Source organism: Solenopsis invicta, chromosome 2, assembly GCF_016802725.1.
Source record: "Solenopsis invicta isolate M01_SB chromosome 2, UNIL_Sinv_3.0, whole genome shotgun sequence".
NCBI classification, from domain to species: domain Eukaryota; kingdom Metazoa; phylum Arthropoda; class Insecta; order Hymenoptera; family Formicidae; genus Solenopsis; species Solenopsis invicta.
Window position 1 is genome coordinate 17,894,874 of NC_052665.1, and position 17,355 is coordinate 17,912,228.

General features: G+C 37.4%; 1 protein-coding gene across 1 annotated transcript in view; it reads left to right on the top strand.

The window, feature by feature from the left end:
* The first annotated feature begins 901 nt into the window (after positions 1–901).
* Positions 902–17,355, top strand: part of LOC105194584 (zwei Ig domain protein zig-8) — a 326,168-nt gene continuing 309,714 nt past the window's right edge. The window contains exon 1 of the mRNA XM_026135651.2: positions 902–2,031. Coding sequence (XP_025991436.1) covers positions 1,956–2,031 — 76 coding nt within the window. The 5' untranslated portion in view covers positions 902–1,955. The remainder of the gene's footprint in view (positions 2,032–17,355) is intronic.

Here is a 17,355-nt window from a genome sequence, read left to right on the forward strand (position 1 = left end):
GGGGGGAAGAAAGTTAAAACGCGCAGCGTGCGAGAAAAGCATTTATCTTCATTTTAATTTATTACTTTCTAAATCTCTGAAATGTCACTTTAAAATAGTAAATCTCGAGCTTGTACAATATATTACGAGTTGCCACTCTAACAATCAAAATACACTGTTATAAAGTGGCAATTAATTGAGTTTATGCAATTTATGAGTGATTTTTTCACTCTATTAGATTTACTGATGAGAATATTAACTGCTAACTTAAATGTACTAAATTAGATTCATCAAGAGAAACAAGGTTATTTTAAATGAGCTATTCAATACATACCTTAAATGCTTAGAATAGAACACATACATACATATGTTCGCAATGTATCTGTGATCACAGAATATTCTAGATTCAGATTATTCTACACGGTATTTTAAAAAAGTGAAAATGAAACTTGTTCAATTATTCGAATAATTTGCCATTCCGTGAGAATTAAAATTCAATCCTGTATGGCTGAATAGTTTAGGAGTGATTTTTTACTCTTACTAAAATGGCAAATTATTCAAATAATTAAACTTCAATTTGTACTTTACAAAATTTAAAGAATAGCATCTATCGATCTCGTCTGCTGAAAAAAAAATGCCAACTTTCGCGCGATTGCATTATGTAATCGGTCTGCGCACTTGGAACGGAGACGATTCATACTGTACAAGAAGAATTACAAGAGCCGCTAATAACCGACGTCTAATACGGACAAAGTTCGCCGATCTGTCAGAAGCGACAACATCATAACTCTCGCGAAGACGGCGCGCGGCGGCGCGGCGCGGCGGAGGCAGCAGCGGGGTCGACAACAAGACGGACCCCTCGGCGCACGTTGGGCGTGTGTGTGCTCAGTGCACCCCTGATCTCGCAGCGGTCATCCCCCGGTGGCCGCGGCGCCGCGCCGCACGGGGCGAGATAGACGAGGAGAGATAGAAGAGAAAGGCAGAGAGAAGGGAAGAGAAGCGGTCTGCGCGTAACCGGTCCGCGCTTTATCCGCGGCGAACGCAGCAAAGTCATCGCGCAAGCGCGCCGTGGCAAAGTGTCCCCCGCAGGATCATTTCGCGCCGCGACGCCGAGCGGCAGGCCTCATCCGCGCCGGCGGCTGGTCCATGCGGGTTCAACGTCGTCGCGCGGGAGGACGACGACGACGACGACGGCGACGACGATCGCAGATGCGTACGATGACGCTCGTTCGGCAGAGTCTTAACGCGAGTTAATCGGAAATAAAACGTGACTCGGATCAACTCGATTGCCGATCGAATGCGGCCGACGCGCGCGTTCCGGCCAGAGGATGCTGCGCCTGAGACAGGGCACTCGCGGATCGCGCGTCGCGACGCTCGTCCAGGCGGAAGCTCCACGTGAGCGCGGCTGTCATCGGGGACGCGTGCAGGTGCACCACGGCCGCGCGAGAGCGGCCGCGGGACCATCGTCTGTGAGCATTTAGACCTTGTTGCCGTGGATTACCGTCGAGGATTTACGATCGATACGCGCGTACTCTCTGACAATACCGCTGATATATTGCGGCATCCGCGTCCTACGCTCGAGCAGCTCTCACGAAGCTCTCATGCATTCAGAGTTGATGGTTCTAACGAAATCATGCCATTGCAGTGGTGAATGATTAATATCCCCTTCGGGTGTTAATCGTGGTGTAATTTCTCTCTATCGAAACGTATATGTTTATGCAAAAGTTAAAAGTGAAGTACGGAACACGTGTATGGTTTTTGGGGTGAAAGCCCAAGTGTCTATGCTGTTTTCGAGAAGACACTATACTCGATTTGGCAAAGAGAAGGAAAGCAACTTCGTTTTCATTGTGGGAGATACGTCGCACAGTGGACGCAGCGATAGACGTAATAAAAGATCGATGACCACACATTGTGCATCGCGATAGCGAGTACTGGTAATAAGCCAAGGATTGGTAGTGCAGCGAGCGCGGTTAAAAATGCTGTGTCGCTGGCTCGCCGTGCTGGTACTCGCTGGTATTCTCCTGATTATCGAGGCGATCGCGGTCAGCCAAGGTACGTTGCAATCTCGTCCGAAATTCTCAGAACGTTAACGAACGACTAACCCGTCCGGCGAGAGCCTGACCTCCGCCGTGAAAACTTATCGCGTTCCTGCGGGAATGTCCGAGATAACGTGCCCCTACGAGACTAATCTATGTAATAGAATGTCGGTGAGATGAGAACTGATACAGTCCTCTCATTTTCGCGCTCATTTCGCTAACTTATCGCGCCGTTAAAATTAAGCACACAATCTTTGCAATCAAGTACCACCGATAAAGTTCCGTTGCCCTCTCGCAGTTAGTTCTCGCGATTATACACTTACGATAACATTCACGTTCGCGTAGAGAAAAACATAATCGCTGGCAAAATAGGTGTTCCATAAAATCAAACGCGTGGGGTCGCAAGAAATCTCTGCTTCATTACGCTGTATCGGAGCTTTAAGAACCTACGCAAAGCAAGTTGAGCTTTTTCGCAATCGTTTAATCAACGCGCGCGGTCTTGCATTACTAATCGTGAATTAATGAGAAACACATGTTGCTGAAAAACTCTCAAACGCTAATTGGGCTATCAATATGTGCTTAAGATTTAAATTCATGCGTAACGTCTCGAATTAAAAAAAAAAAATAATTTACATTTTATCTCGATTACAAGAAAAAATGCGTTTCCAATATAATAATTGCACTATCGAAATTGGAACAGTAAAAAGAATTAAGTAAAAAAAACGAGATGCTCACATTCCACATCTCACTTCTCATCTATCAAATTAATTATTTAAACACGAGAATTACATCAAGTAATATTTAGTGGAGTTAAGTAATATGAATAGAATTATATATGTGTAGAATTCGATCCGCGCGCATTTCAATAACGAAAGAGCAAATCGTACTGGAGATATCTCTTCCTCATAGTCTCTCGAATGCCAGTAGCATCGGAATTTTCGCGCTGGCGTGAAATTGTATGAAGTTACGTAACGTTTGCTCACTCGCGCAGCACCGGTTGTCGCTCATAGCGATCCAAAGTAATTACGCGGGCGAAGATTATGTCAGTTCGACCGAACCGCACCAGCGTCCCACTTTCAACTTGCGGAAATACCTGCGCGGCGAGTTCGCGGATGCCGAGTTTGGAAACATCGCGGTTGCATTCAGTCTCGCACTGCTAATTGTCGGTTCATAGTCAGTGATCCAGGATAATTGCGCGGGTGGTGGCTGCTCAAGTGCGAATGCACCGCTCGGGACCCACGTACCGGGAGATGGCATACGTGCTAATGCGCGGAAACACGTGCGAGGATTTACCCCGTACACGCTTTAACAGTATCACGACGACGACGACGCCAGCGACGACAACCGCGGCGACTATGAGATTGCGTAGCCATCACCAGTGGCGTTCCAGCACGCAATATTACTTGATGTTACTCGAATAATTAAAAGTCGGCAAATTTGATCGGTATTCGCTGAATGGTGCGCTAGCATCGATCGAAGAGAATCGGAAACTAACGTACATACAATCGTCGGGTCTCGTGATTACAGATACGATGAAAACCTTACAATCAGAGCGTGGCAGAATGTGGCGCGTATTAGAGACGCGCGTACACAGAGACACGCAGACGGAACAAAAGCCCTCGTCTCGCTTCGCATCGCCCGCGCATATTGGCTCGAGAACGTAATTGAGTGCGACGTGCAAACACTCGCGGCGATTGTTTCGCCGTTTGTCAAGGGAGACATGATTTCGCCACTTTGAAACTAGCTTGAATGCGATATTCCGCGAAAGATAACGCACGTTATCCATCTTTCGCAGGATGCGAAAGAAAAAAATTGGGCAAAAGAAAAAGAGTAAACAGAGTCTCGGGAAAAATAAATTAATAAGGTTGAAAAATAAAACGTAATCAAATATTCAAGTATAAATGCTTAAAGGATGAAGACGTAACAAAAAAGTGCGGTTTGGACATTAATTGTACTAATTTGTTAATACACAAAAGAAAAAATTACAAAAATTTCTGATTTTTTAGTTATGCACTGTCTAAATTAGAAAAATTAGAAATAAATAAATCTTGCAAAATGTGCACGTGTAAAAATTATTTCTTGTGCGCATCAGTTTCATTATTATTATTATTATCTGATTGAATCTATTTATTTTTTGATCCTTCGAAAAAATTGTATTCTCAAAATAAGAGGATTATATGTTCTTCAGTAAGCCTCCTTAGCATATATTTTTAAATTCTTTTTCTCCAGCATATTCTTTAAAACTAAGAATACATCCCGTTTTCAAACAAATTTCTAAACAATGATAACTATGTTTCATTTTTTATATTTGCAATAACTATATCGTTATAATTTAATATAGACAATTTAAAATGTAATATAGTCTATGTTTGGTGCTCAAAATCTTATCGTGATACTTAAATGAATAAAATGATAATAAAAAGTGGCTCAAAGAGCTAATCAAAACTTCTCAGGCAGATTCATGTTTTAAAGATCAGTATTTATAATTTTTATTAGTTTGTTTTCAACCTTCTTAATCGACAGTGCGTGTTCCTATAAAATTTAATATTTCAAAAAATTACATTTTCTTTCATATTTGAAAAAAATCAATCCTAGAGTAAACTCTAATCTCTCTTACTTATATACATTCTTATAAAAATTAAGAATATTTGCTACTAATCTGTCCCTTAAAAGAATTCTCTCTAAAGTTGAGAAAATTCTTTTAGTGCCTATTTTAGAAAAACTGTAACATTATTACTATTATAAAAATGAGAGGAAAATTCTCAAGTTGACGATACAATTTTTTAGATGTCAGGTCCATTATCTTCCCATCACGTATCGATCTGACATATTTGCGCATGAATTTTATTGCTCTCGCCTAATTAATTGTTAACGGTCACGGAAATACTTGCATGATCGGCGATAATGCACAGATACAGCCGCGTACTCGCGTGACGCGTATGCGTTTAACGCTAATGTGAGTTCAACGCCAACTTGATTGACGTATATGCGAATGAGTCGCGAGCATGTGGTTCCCTCATGAGAGTGTAATCGGTGAACGACGATTTGGAGACGCGTTAGAAGCTATTGGTAACGTCAAATTTAACGAGCATTTTCGATTAAGGCTAATATTTTCGCGCGAGATATTGAATACATGATGTGCTATCTATCAACCTCATTTTAAAAACTTTCTGTTCCGTGACGTAAACGCCTCGCTACCAATTTTTACATAGCAAAATATAAATCTGTTAAAAATTTCGTGAAAGGAGCAAGCAACGAAACGACATTATGCTAGTTGACGTCGAAAAGGCACTAGCGATTCGGCTAGAAATTATCGCAGATCGCGTGCTATTGCAGCTCAGCATGAAGAACGCGAACTCGATGGTGCGGCTGAAATCAATCTAATCCACGATAACGGCTCAAACGTGAAATAATTAACACACGATTCGCGCCGCTCTTTGACGCACGCATTTTTTAATATAATCCGCTTTCGGACGCAGCGCGTCGCGTGCAGCGCGTAATTGCGATCGCGCAATTAACTGGGATCGCGATATAGTCATGAGAGCTTTTAATTAGTCTAAAAATCGCGTCTTAAACTGGAAGAAACAAAGACGGTGATCCGCTTTACTTATTAAATGCATCCCCTTTGAGCGGTTTGTTATTCAGGTTGTTCGTTATTTTTTTGTCGTCGTTTATGAGCTCGCTTTTGAAAGCGAACATTACACATTCCCTCGGGATCAAATGACCGGAAGGAAATATCAAGCTTTTAATAAAGAAGAACGGACTTCAAAAAGTTTCCTCCTTAAACCACTCTCTTCTCTGGTACCCATGCCAAACAGATCTTCGGTGGGCATTATTGTCAATCGACCAGACGTAAGCAAGAAGAATGCAATTTTTTCATAAGATATTAAAACTCGGAAATCATTAAGACGTGCGAAACGTCATCGCGAAATATACGCGGTATGGTCGGTAAAAAGTACTCCGTTTCAACGGAAACTCGTTAAGACCGTCCTCTAATTGCAGAAAATCAATCTTGCGAAGTTGCACGAACGGGAACATCGCTTTTCACCGGCACGCACAAAATCGCGTCGTTAGTCTCAGTAATTATAGAGAGACAGTCTAGGCGGAGTAGAGGAAGGGAGCTCGTTTCGACTCGATCCAATGCACAATTTTATACAAGTTGCTCGAAAATGCGAGGCTACGTCAATAGAATCTTTGATCAATTCGTAATTGATTCATCTCTAACGAAAATTCGATTGCGTATTTTGCATCTTTCCAGCGCGTCTTTTTAACTTGCGAATATATTGACGCCTAAGATCGGGACAATCCAGATTATAATTTTGTTACAATAAAGCTGACGTTAAATTACGGATAGAGAGATTGCGTCATACATATTGCATGATTCACGAAAAACACACGAAATATTGAAAAAATCTATGAAATATTCATGATTTAATATATTCTAATATTTTCATATTTTCTTCGTGAAGAGGTATCGGATCCAAAATCATCTGATACACAAATGCGATTTGTAGCACGTTACACCAACTTTGATCGGCATCTCGATGGACGACACGTAAACTTGATAATTGTGACGTAATCCAAAAGATAAGAATAAGCGGTTTAAAACGTTGAGGATTTTCCTTCATATCTAAAATAAAATCAAAAAGAAGCATTGACATCGAGAGGTTTGAAAACGCTCATTTTCTCTTCCGCGTTTCTTCAAGTGCCAATCCGTTTAGTGAGACGTAATCGATAGCTTTGCTCTTGAATTCACACTGAAACAGGTTTCGTAACACGCTGCGGAGAGCGTGTAATTGAAAGTAGCTGACAAGCGGTCAAATTCAGCAGTAACAGTTCAAACAGCGGTTACACGTAATTTTCGCTACCGACACGGCTACACAAGATTCCGTTGTTACGAATCCGCAATGTACGTAAATACGTTTAACGCACGTGTACGTTTCTCATTTTAATTTGTACGCGTAACTTACGTGTCGCGCGACGAAAGTGGTTCGACAGAAAAAAAATTTCATGGGCTACGCGAACAGTTTCGGCATGGACTGAATATAATAATCGTATGACAAGAAAATCAATACGTCTATTCTACGTATTTGTAAAAAATCTGTTTTACGTTTTACTTGTATCCACGTAATTTTCACCATTTTAAATTTGTGAAATAACCTAAGCCTGTTTAGAAATAATAACAGACTACATGATGATTGTCGTTCAATTTGATGCGCAACGCATGAATTGTGTATTCTATTTTGCGCACATGCATCAACGTCTGTTTCAACGAAGTTTAATTAACCATAACGAAATTGCCAGGCGTACGGTTTGCCTAGAAATTACAAACTAACATCTCACGGTCTTTATTCCCTGCGATTCTAATTAATTCAATTATATTGCAGGAGTTTAATTACAATTCAGTCTGCTAAATCCAACCGTACTGAAAACTAACAATATCTCAATGGCAAAAGATGTCGCGGAAAATAGAATTAAAATCAACCCATTTTAATCTAATCGTCACGCATAAAACCATTTCCTTTAGACTGAAATGATAAACTATTTGTTCCTTTCTGAAAAAAAAATCTTTTTCTATTTCATCATTAAATACTAAAATAAAGATATTAGACAAATCATTAATACAGCAGTGTTTTCCCTTGCGCGAGAATAAAGTGCTTAGTCAGAGGCATGCATTCGTCGTAATTAATCAGAGGGCAAGTAATCACGCCATGAATCATCGGGCACTTAACGCTTAATAAGAATACGCTGCCGTTTATAAAAATCGCCGAGGGAATCAATATCCTCCTCGTAATGCGGCCAACTATTCGGTAGATAAATACACGCACGTCCCGATGAGAAAATCTCCATAATCATGCACGTTCATCGTCATAAATCACCCCGGGTACGGGCGGCTTCCACGGCGGGGGTGCCTTGACGCGCACGATTTCTGGCTTCATATCGCGAACTCGTATCCTGCTTTATGTATTACATAAGCTGGACCCAGCCAGCGGCTATAAGTCGATGACACGTTTTGCTGCCGCTTACGTGCGCGCAATGATTCCGCGAGAAAGCCACCAGAGGATACATCCTGTCTTCCTTCCTGTCTTGTAAACGCTAACGTGGAATAGTACTATTCGTGTTCAAGAGAAAACTCGCAGGTGACATTTTTCGTATTTTTATAAATGACGATCTCTGGCAGTTGCAGACATAGAAAAATAGAACTGTATGCTGCGCATACATAGTCTGTCGTTAAAATTATAACTCTATTGATTTTCGCGTTATATTTCTAATTTAAAAAAAATATTTCCTTAAGTCCAACAGAATTTTAAATATTAATAAATGTAGAACTTAAAATGTTTCACACGCTGTCATCTTTGATTCAAATTTTTCTCTTCAATCCCTTAAATTAAGATATATCAACTGTATACGATTTCAACAATAACATTTAATCTACTTAAATGTATTTAGTTGGAAAACTGTTTCAATTGTGAAGCTGTTTACAATGGATTTTTGTACTTCACGGATATAATAGCAGGATGAAATTTTTAGCTCGAAATCGCTCATTCCGTTCACAATTTATACATATAGCAATAAAATTAAAACAATTAGTAGAAAAATTATTGCTGAAGATGACAAAAAAATAAACGTGCTTTATACCGCATTCCTCACACACAGTATAACTGCAATACTAACAAGAACAAATTGTATTCATTATCCGAAATATCATATATGTCTAACGTTCAAGTTGACATAATTATTTAATAGTGCACTCATATTCGTTAAACTGCAGTACAGACGACTATTTTGCGTCACTTCAGATACTTGGTAGAAACTTCCAAATACCCAGACACGTATGCATTAAGCTATATCCTTAGTTTACAACATTACGTCACTCTAGTAAAACATCAAGTTTCTCTCAAATGTCACTAGAATCACATGTCGCTATTATCACAAAGATAAACATAATTCGATCACAAACTAATTGTGCGTAACGGAGATGAGAATTTGTTTGATTCTCATGTGAGTTCCTTTAATTACACGTCTTGTAAATTGCAACTTACGGGCAAAAGATACTATCCAATAAATACGTATTAGCGTTATCGTCAGGCGGAAGCGCTCGTCCTGGAAAAATTAAATGACCCAGGTCCATTAAATTTAAACACGGTATTAAAACACTCGGGATAAAGCGAGATTAAATTAGCGCGAGGGATCGCTTCGCTCTCGCTTATCTGCGGCACCCGCGAAATCCCTGGCTATTATTTACGAGCAGCTTAGCGCGTAGCATACATACATTTCCCGCTGGAATACGCCCCCGTCTTGCATTTTTATTATCAGCCGAGCTACCAAAGGATGGACGTACTCGCGCCGCGTTTCGTAACGGAGAAGAAGACCGCGCCACGGTCCCGCGTGTGCATTTACGACGCTCGTATGTGATCGTAAATCGCCATTTACAACCCTATCCATGCGCTTTTTATCCCTTCTTTCCCCGAAGTGCAGCTGCTAATAGGTTTCCGCGCGAGCGTTTCGATACATTACCGCTGGGCGTACTCTCTTTCAAAACGAAAAAATATCCTGGTACACGATACGAGTGTTTCGTATCTTGTAATTCACTTCGTCGCGCGAAAACCGCAAGAAGTATAGAGCGTTTTATTTCACCATCAAATTCGCGACCTGAATAATCGTGACACGTATGCGCTTTTTGGACGAGAGCTTCCTCTATACTTCATAGGTAAATGAACGCTTTTAAGCTCGTGAATATCAAACATGGTAGTTAGATCTTCATCTTGTAAAGTCTGTACTCTAAAGCATTATGTTCATCTGCAACTAATTGTAAGTCCATCTGGAAATTCAATTCAAAGATAACTATGTGAAGCGACAACTGTTCAACATGATATCCATCAAAATATAACTTGAGGTGTAAAATAATATTGAAGCTAAAATGGCATTGTGAAATTAAAGGAAAGACAAAATCATTTCAAACGTAACATCTCACTGGAGAAAATAGAACTATTATATTTCTTAAGGAATATTATCAACTTAAAACTCTGTCTTTACCGCTTGATCTCAATACAATGTTCTCAATTTAATTAGCAAAGTATCAGCAGAGTTCCGATGCGAAATTATTGTCAAGGAAATTATTTTCGATGTTCATTTCGTGTTCAGTTGCATGTAACGTTCAATTTTATTTCCGATACTATCGACAAGATATTTTGGAATCTGAAAATTCATTACAACCTTGATGAGATTCGTTACGTAGACGAATGAAAAAAAAATATAAGCGAGACACACCCGATTGAGAAACACCTGACTCGACACATTTCGATACATAATAATATAACTGATTCCAATCGCGAATACCGCAAGCAGAAACCTGCTAATTGAAACGTAATAACGAAGTATTCAGCTAACTACCGCGGCGACGGACGTAATCATCGGTAATTTAGCAGCGGGGAGAAAAATACAAGAGTCATCGTACGTATTGCAGTGGATTATCCGGATTGGAGGGCAGAGCGCGAGGGAGACAGTTCTTTGTGTCGTTCATTAAAACACATGAAAAAAGCGTATTGCCATGCATACGCATTTCATCACACGTGACGTCCCCCGTTAAAGACTGCAAGTAAACGTGATAAATTTTCCGCGCTAAATTGAAAACGTTACAAAAGTTATTCGTAATACGTAAATAAAATTAAAGGACGTTTTTATTATGATAAAACAAATAAAATTCGCACTGCAACGTTATCTCTTGATTATTTAACAGTCTATGCAGAAGCTATTAGTAATGCTACCCATGTACCCATCTGTTACCGATAACGAATTTCAAGTTGTTTAATTAATTTCTGCTGCCGAGCTTACGAATTCGCGTAATAAGGATCGGACGTACCACTAAATTGCCTACCGTAATTAGTAGTTAACGAGGAGACGTTACACTTACTCGCAGCACAAAGCCGGCTAAAGGTTACCTGCAGAGGATTCTCTCGCAAGAGAATCGATGTTACCTTACGTAACTATATAATGACATTGTATATAGTTGATCATAGTTACCATGTCTGTGGCTGCTCGGAATCTTGCTTGGGAACTGTAATGATGTCACGTGTAAAATTTTTAGTCGCGATGAGCGATTCGAGCGAGTGATAAATTACATTAGTGTTTAAAGTACATTGGCATTATACGGAATTAATACGCGTGATGAAATAATTAATACTTTAATATTATATTCAGCAATATTAATGCGAGAAATTATTTCAAATTAGTTAATTCAGATGATGTGATTTGAGGTCTCTATATTAGTCGCGTTGTTCATTCTTATATGATTTCATTGACCTAAAGATCCTATTATTTTTACATTTAATATTTTTAGTTTTAAATTTATTAAAAAGACAAAAGAGAATTTTCAGTTTTTTTCAGATCTTGATCCAATCTCAATTTAGCTATTATAAATAAACATTTGATCTTTATTTATATTTGCAACAGAATTTAACAAATCTTTTTGTGACATTATTTATATTTTTCAACTAAAAAGCCGTCTATATAATAAATGCTAAAGGAAACGCTTTCGTACATAAATACAATCAAACAGCTATGTTTTTCAATCGTAACAATAAGCAACCTTTGTTGTCTACATGTCCGGTGCGACGAATATCAATGTTGCCGAGCAAACAAATAAATCCGTATTACGAATCAGCGGATTAAAAAGCGTATATCGATGAAAAATTTACGCAATCGATTCGTACCGTAATGTAACTATAATCGTTCTGGCAAAAACGTTATTGAAAAAGATTATTAATCGAGGCGTGGCATAAAATGTTCATACTACGAGGTCGGTCGACGATGCAAAAAGGATCCGGCCCGTATTTAAACTCCGGTATGGCCGCTGTTACCGTTCCGTATAATCCGCTTAAATTCGTTTCACCCAACCAGAATGTCCAGAATTTGTATTATTACAGTCATTACTCTGGCCCTCGTACGTGCTTAATGGGCAGGTCTACAATTGCAGAGGTTGCGTGTAAATAAATCGAGAGTTGCTTAAAAGATACTGAGCGAATAAACTTTTTTACCATAGTGTTATTCGAACCGTTCAAAAAATTGAAATACATACGTAAAGCAAACCATTAAATAATCTAAAGTTGGAGAACGTACAATTATATCAACATAGAAACATAATGCAGCTTTCGCAATAATTACATAACACAGAATGAGTACAACACGTAATTTTAATTAAAATGATATTATAATTTTAGACGCCCAAGAAACGTTGAAAACAAGATCTCAAAAATTATTTATATTCACAAATAGAAAGAAAAGTTAAACTTACAAAAAGATATTGACTTGGTTAACCATTTATATATCAATTTGTTTATAAAATCTTTGATGCTTTATTCTCAAATACTACAATTTACTCTCATAAGATTATTGTCTTTCGACTAGACATCTCATTCTGAACATATGGCATAAGATGAAACTATTTGAATTTGATAAATTATTAAAAAGGTGCATTAGACATAACTTTTTTTTAGCACTAACTACACTTGCATTTTATCTTCTAGTTTAGTGTTGATTTTTCTACTCTATTATAACCTTTTCGAAATTTCATAAAGACACATTGTCTCAACTAAACATCTCCCTTTGGTCATTCGATTTGTTCAGTAAAAATTTTATAATTTGTTTAAAAGATTTGCGTACGTATTTATAATTTAATGTAAATTTATGTTATACTGAAAAAAACAATCCAAAATTGGATTGAAACGTTATGTGTAAAAACTTAATATTATAATAAATTAATGTATTTTAGTTTAAACATTGAGATATAACGTAAACTTATTTCCCGTCTTTTAAAGTATTTTAGAATTAATTATAATGGTAATACTGTGTGTTTGTATGTAATAAATTTATAAGTGTTAGATTATTTTTTATAATTTTGTTAATATTAAAGCCACTAATCACATCTTATATTAACATATATTACGTATAAATTTAGATTGTAATGTTTCTGAAAACAAAATATAATTTCAAAAATAAATATTTTATAAATATATGCAATTACTAGACATTATAATATGTAAGTTCATATAATACGTTATATTAATATATATAATGTTAAAACAATTTAATTAAGATTGAATTAATCATGATGAAAATATTCATACCATTATATTTTGATATTAGAAAATCGATACACAGTTTGTAAAATTGAGTGATAACTTTTAAACTTTTAATTGCTTCAGAAAATTAGACAATCCAGATTATTGTGAGATTGCAACACCACACATTTAAAGCTTAAAAGTTTCATAGAGTATTTTGGCTTGTCGCAACCGTTCCTAAATTTTCTTCTTTTAATATATATATATATAATTTACAGGAAGTACATTTATAAAACTTTTTCATATAATTATGAAAAATATAGTTGTATAAGTTTTTGATGAAAAAAAGTGGAACAATTTTTACTTTACCGAAGACGTATTACTACTTCTTCTCATTGTCATTATCATTCCAAGATACTTGTTCTTCGTCATTTAAGCTCTAATTTTTCTCTACTTCTCGCTTCGCTAAACCACGTCACTTACTGAGAAGAGCTATTTATGAGCCAATAACACCCGTCGTATTACTCGTTTTGAAGTGACGGATTGTATATATAGTACAAGACAGGTGCTTTTGAGAAAACTACCGAAAACTCCAACTAGTGGCCGACAGACAATTTACTAAACAATACTAGACGTATGAAAGAGTGTTCTGTTAATTTACACGCATTTCACAATGTATGCAAGAACGGTATCCATCCGCTTTAACGCGCGGCACCAACAATCTCGGCCGTGACTGCAAACTTCTTCAACTTTTATCTCGCGCGCGGATGATGCCTGTGCCATGCACGTATCCGAGTGTCGAGGAAATTGTCGAAGTACAGGAACTTTTGCCCACTGCTGCCTTTGAGTCTGAAATTTTCCACCGCCACGTCTACCCTCTCGTCTACATCGTGTCGCGATCCAGCCGCATAGAGACGAGCTTTTTCCCTCACGACGCTCGTGCTTGCAATTTTCTCGAAAGCCTTTCGAATTTCGAGCCATTCGCCGATGTCTGTGAACCGCACCGACCGCTTCGCTGAAGTTCGATAAATGAATAAAGCGATTCCGATGCCATGTTCATACATGAATCGTATGCTTTTAATCGCTAATGATTCATATGAAACACTTGTTAATAAAATAATCATACAAAAGTCACTCAATTTTTAATTCGTGCAATTTGCAAAAATATTTGAACTATAAAAATATTTGAAAATTGAAAAACGCGCTAAAATATCTTTTTCCACGTATTCCCTGCCGATTAGTACAGTATATATTTTTTGCAAAATACATTTTATACTGCGCATTATAAGCGGCTTCTGCTAAATCCCGTAATTTCATAGCGCTGCTTGTTACACCTAATTTTGTGTCAAGATACGTCATGCTGTATAAATTATGCCGCAACTTTGAACACAAGTTTAGGGTAAAATTTGCGAACATCGTTGTTATAAGTCAACAACAACATTAGCGGTTTCAGTGAAGCTCTTGTTGCCAGAAAGTACGATGTTCTGGCTCTTATCATATTCAACACTAAAATGTAACTCTCTATATATAATCCTGACGTTTATTTATGTATATCCTGAAATTTAATATTGACATAAGTCGTGTGCAAGCTGACGCATTTGCGACTAATAGCACTGACAGTTTGTTTTTAGAAAGCGAGAAACATTTATACAAAAGTGTTTTTTTAAAACGTTTATCGTCCTGCTAGTCAATAAAATGTTAATGTCAACAAGAAAAAAAAACTACATTAAGTGTTAAATACACGCTGAAAATATATGTAGATATAAATACTGACGAATTTTTGCAAACCTTTTTCAAACAATTACGTAATGTAACCATTTATAACTCGCGACCTTAAGAGATCTGTGACGGAAAGACTTTTTATCAGAAAACCTATGCAATTTGCAAATGAGAGGTTTCCTTTTACGTTCAATTTCCGGGCGGTGCCATATATTTTTTTTTTTCCCTAGGTAGATCTTTCCCTATACAGAGGGATGTAATGAGTGTTTGCATCTCGTACATCATGAATATAAGCCCGATCACATTTCAACGTCACGGAGTGGCCGCGTGGACTCTGAGAAATCGACTGCTCTCGTGTATCTCTTTCTCTTGACGTACCGCAATATCTTTACCCACAAATAAATGGTTTATAAGCACGGATCGAATGTACAGGGCGTGTCTTCACGGGCTTCGCTTTTTAACCACGGTCTCTCTTGTGCTCGCTCGTCACTACGAGCTAACGTATGGCTTCTTCAGAACGATCGCGGTAATTACTTTGCGAGAAAAAGAGATCAAACGTGGAAATGAATTTTATGGAGAGAAAACTGTCGCTCCTTTTAAAAGAAGATCTTAAATGACGTCTGGAAGACATACAAGCCTGTCATTGTTTAATGGGTAGCGAATTGTGTAACAAGATAGAACGTGACAGATCCAATTACCCAATCACCTGGCTACCTCCTCAATTGTGTAATGCTCCAATCTAACCAGAGACAAGACTTAATCGTGAGTTTCGATTAAGAGTCTCATACATGGTAACTTGACGCACATATTATCCTTTCATCTAATACTTTGATTGTTATGCGATTAATAATGTATCTTAGATTATTCGAGATAGATTTATAGAGATCTCAAATTTTTTCTGAAAAAAAATTACTTTATTCTACTTAAAAAAACAAAATTATAAAAAAATTTCCTGCAAAAGTTTCCTCCAAGTTATCAAATAATATCTGGCTGCCGTGAAATAACAATATTGCTTTCGCTCCGAGACGCAATTGCATCAACTCTGTGGATAGTTAACGAGACAGTCTTAACGATTGATTATATTTTTATTCGCGTTCGTAGTATCGACTGGCGTAAAACAAGGCGGCGGCGCGTTCTCGAATCCCCGGTCGTGTCGTCCATAACGTGCACTATCGTGAGACGTTATAAATAAAAGAACGTCGTAATCTCGGTGGTCGGTCGTGTCTTACGTATGTATGAAGGGGTAAACCGTGCCCCTCCAAACATGCGCCGCGCACGGACGGCGCGAGGGGTACGAACGGCAGGCGGCGTAGGAGTTAGGCTGTCCTGGAAGTTGATATAGAGCCTCGAGAGACGGCTCCTGCCGGCCTCCGACATTGAATTATAGCTACAGCTCTTGGCGAAACCGGGAACTTGTTATCCGAGGTTATGACAGTATAAAAATACTCGTCGTTAAGAGCCCCGAAGTTCGGAAGTATCGGCAAACGCGCGTCGCGATAGTTGGCGACTTCTCGCTGAGTTAAGAACGTGTCAACGCAGTGGTACCGCAGTGGTCCTCAAACCTTCAGCAACCTACACGTTTTTATAGAATAGGCGACTTTTATGGGCAGCTTGTTATGGAATCTTACTAAATAACAATATTCCTGGAATCTGTTCCTCTAATTGGCGCGATGACAAACATTCTGATAAATATATATATCCAGAAATGTCTTTTTCTACTTAAACAATTTTTAGTAGAAAAAGCCATCAGATAAAGTACGCATAATTAATTACAATTTGATAAATCAAAATTAAAAGTTCGCTTTATTTAAAAATCTGTATATCTGTTTATATTTTTATTGCACAATGCAATATTAAAAGAATAAAAAAATAGGATTTTAAAAGCCAAATGTCAGTTGGATTTTTCTTATTAAATATAACTTCGATCAATATATTTACCATATCCATATTCAATTTTCCTGGTTACTCTATATACTTTATATTGTATACTTTATTTATCAGTCAATATATTCTATAATATATCGACTTTTAAGCAAAAAGAATCTTTAACAGAAGTGTTTCTTAACACAAGTGATCGATGATTCAAGTGATGTATCGTTAGTGAGGTAGTTTCAAAGTAAGAAACATGTTGTTCCAAGGTTTCAAGAATTAATTGATCGCGTGAACCTCGCTCGTATTTTTCTGTACTGTTATAGATTTTTTTAAAAAGTGTAAATCTTACAAATATTTCCCTCCTTTATTTTTCTTCTTTATTGTATAATATAACAGTCAAAGTCTTTAAATTTTTTGTTAATAAAAATTCATTGGCTAAATGAATAACAAGTATTTGATACAGATTTTAAGATCAATAAAATAAAAATGTTTTCTGAGATAACTTTAATAAATATTAATATTTTTAACAAATTTATAGAAAAAAATCTACACATTAATTGAAGACTAAATCAACTAAGTAAAGAAGTATGAAGGAAAGATTAAAAAACAAACTTAATTGAGATTAAGACAAAAAATTTTTTTTATTGATACATTTACTCAAGATAAGTGCAATAAAACTAATGATGACT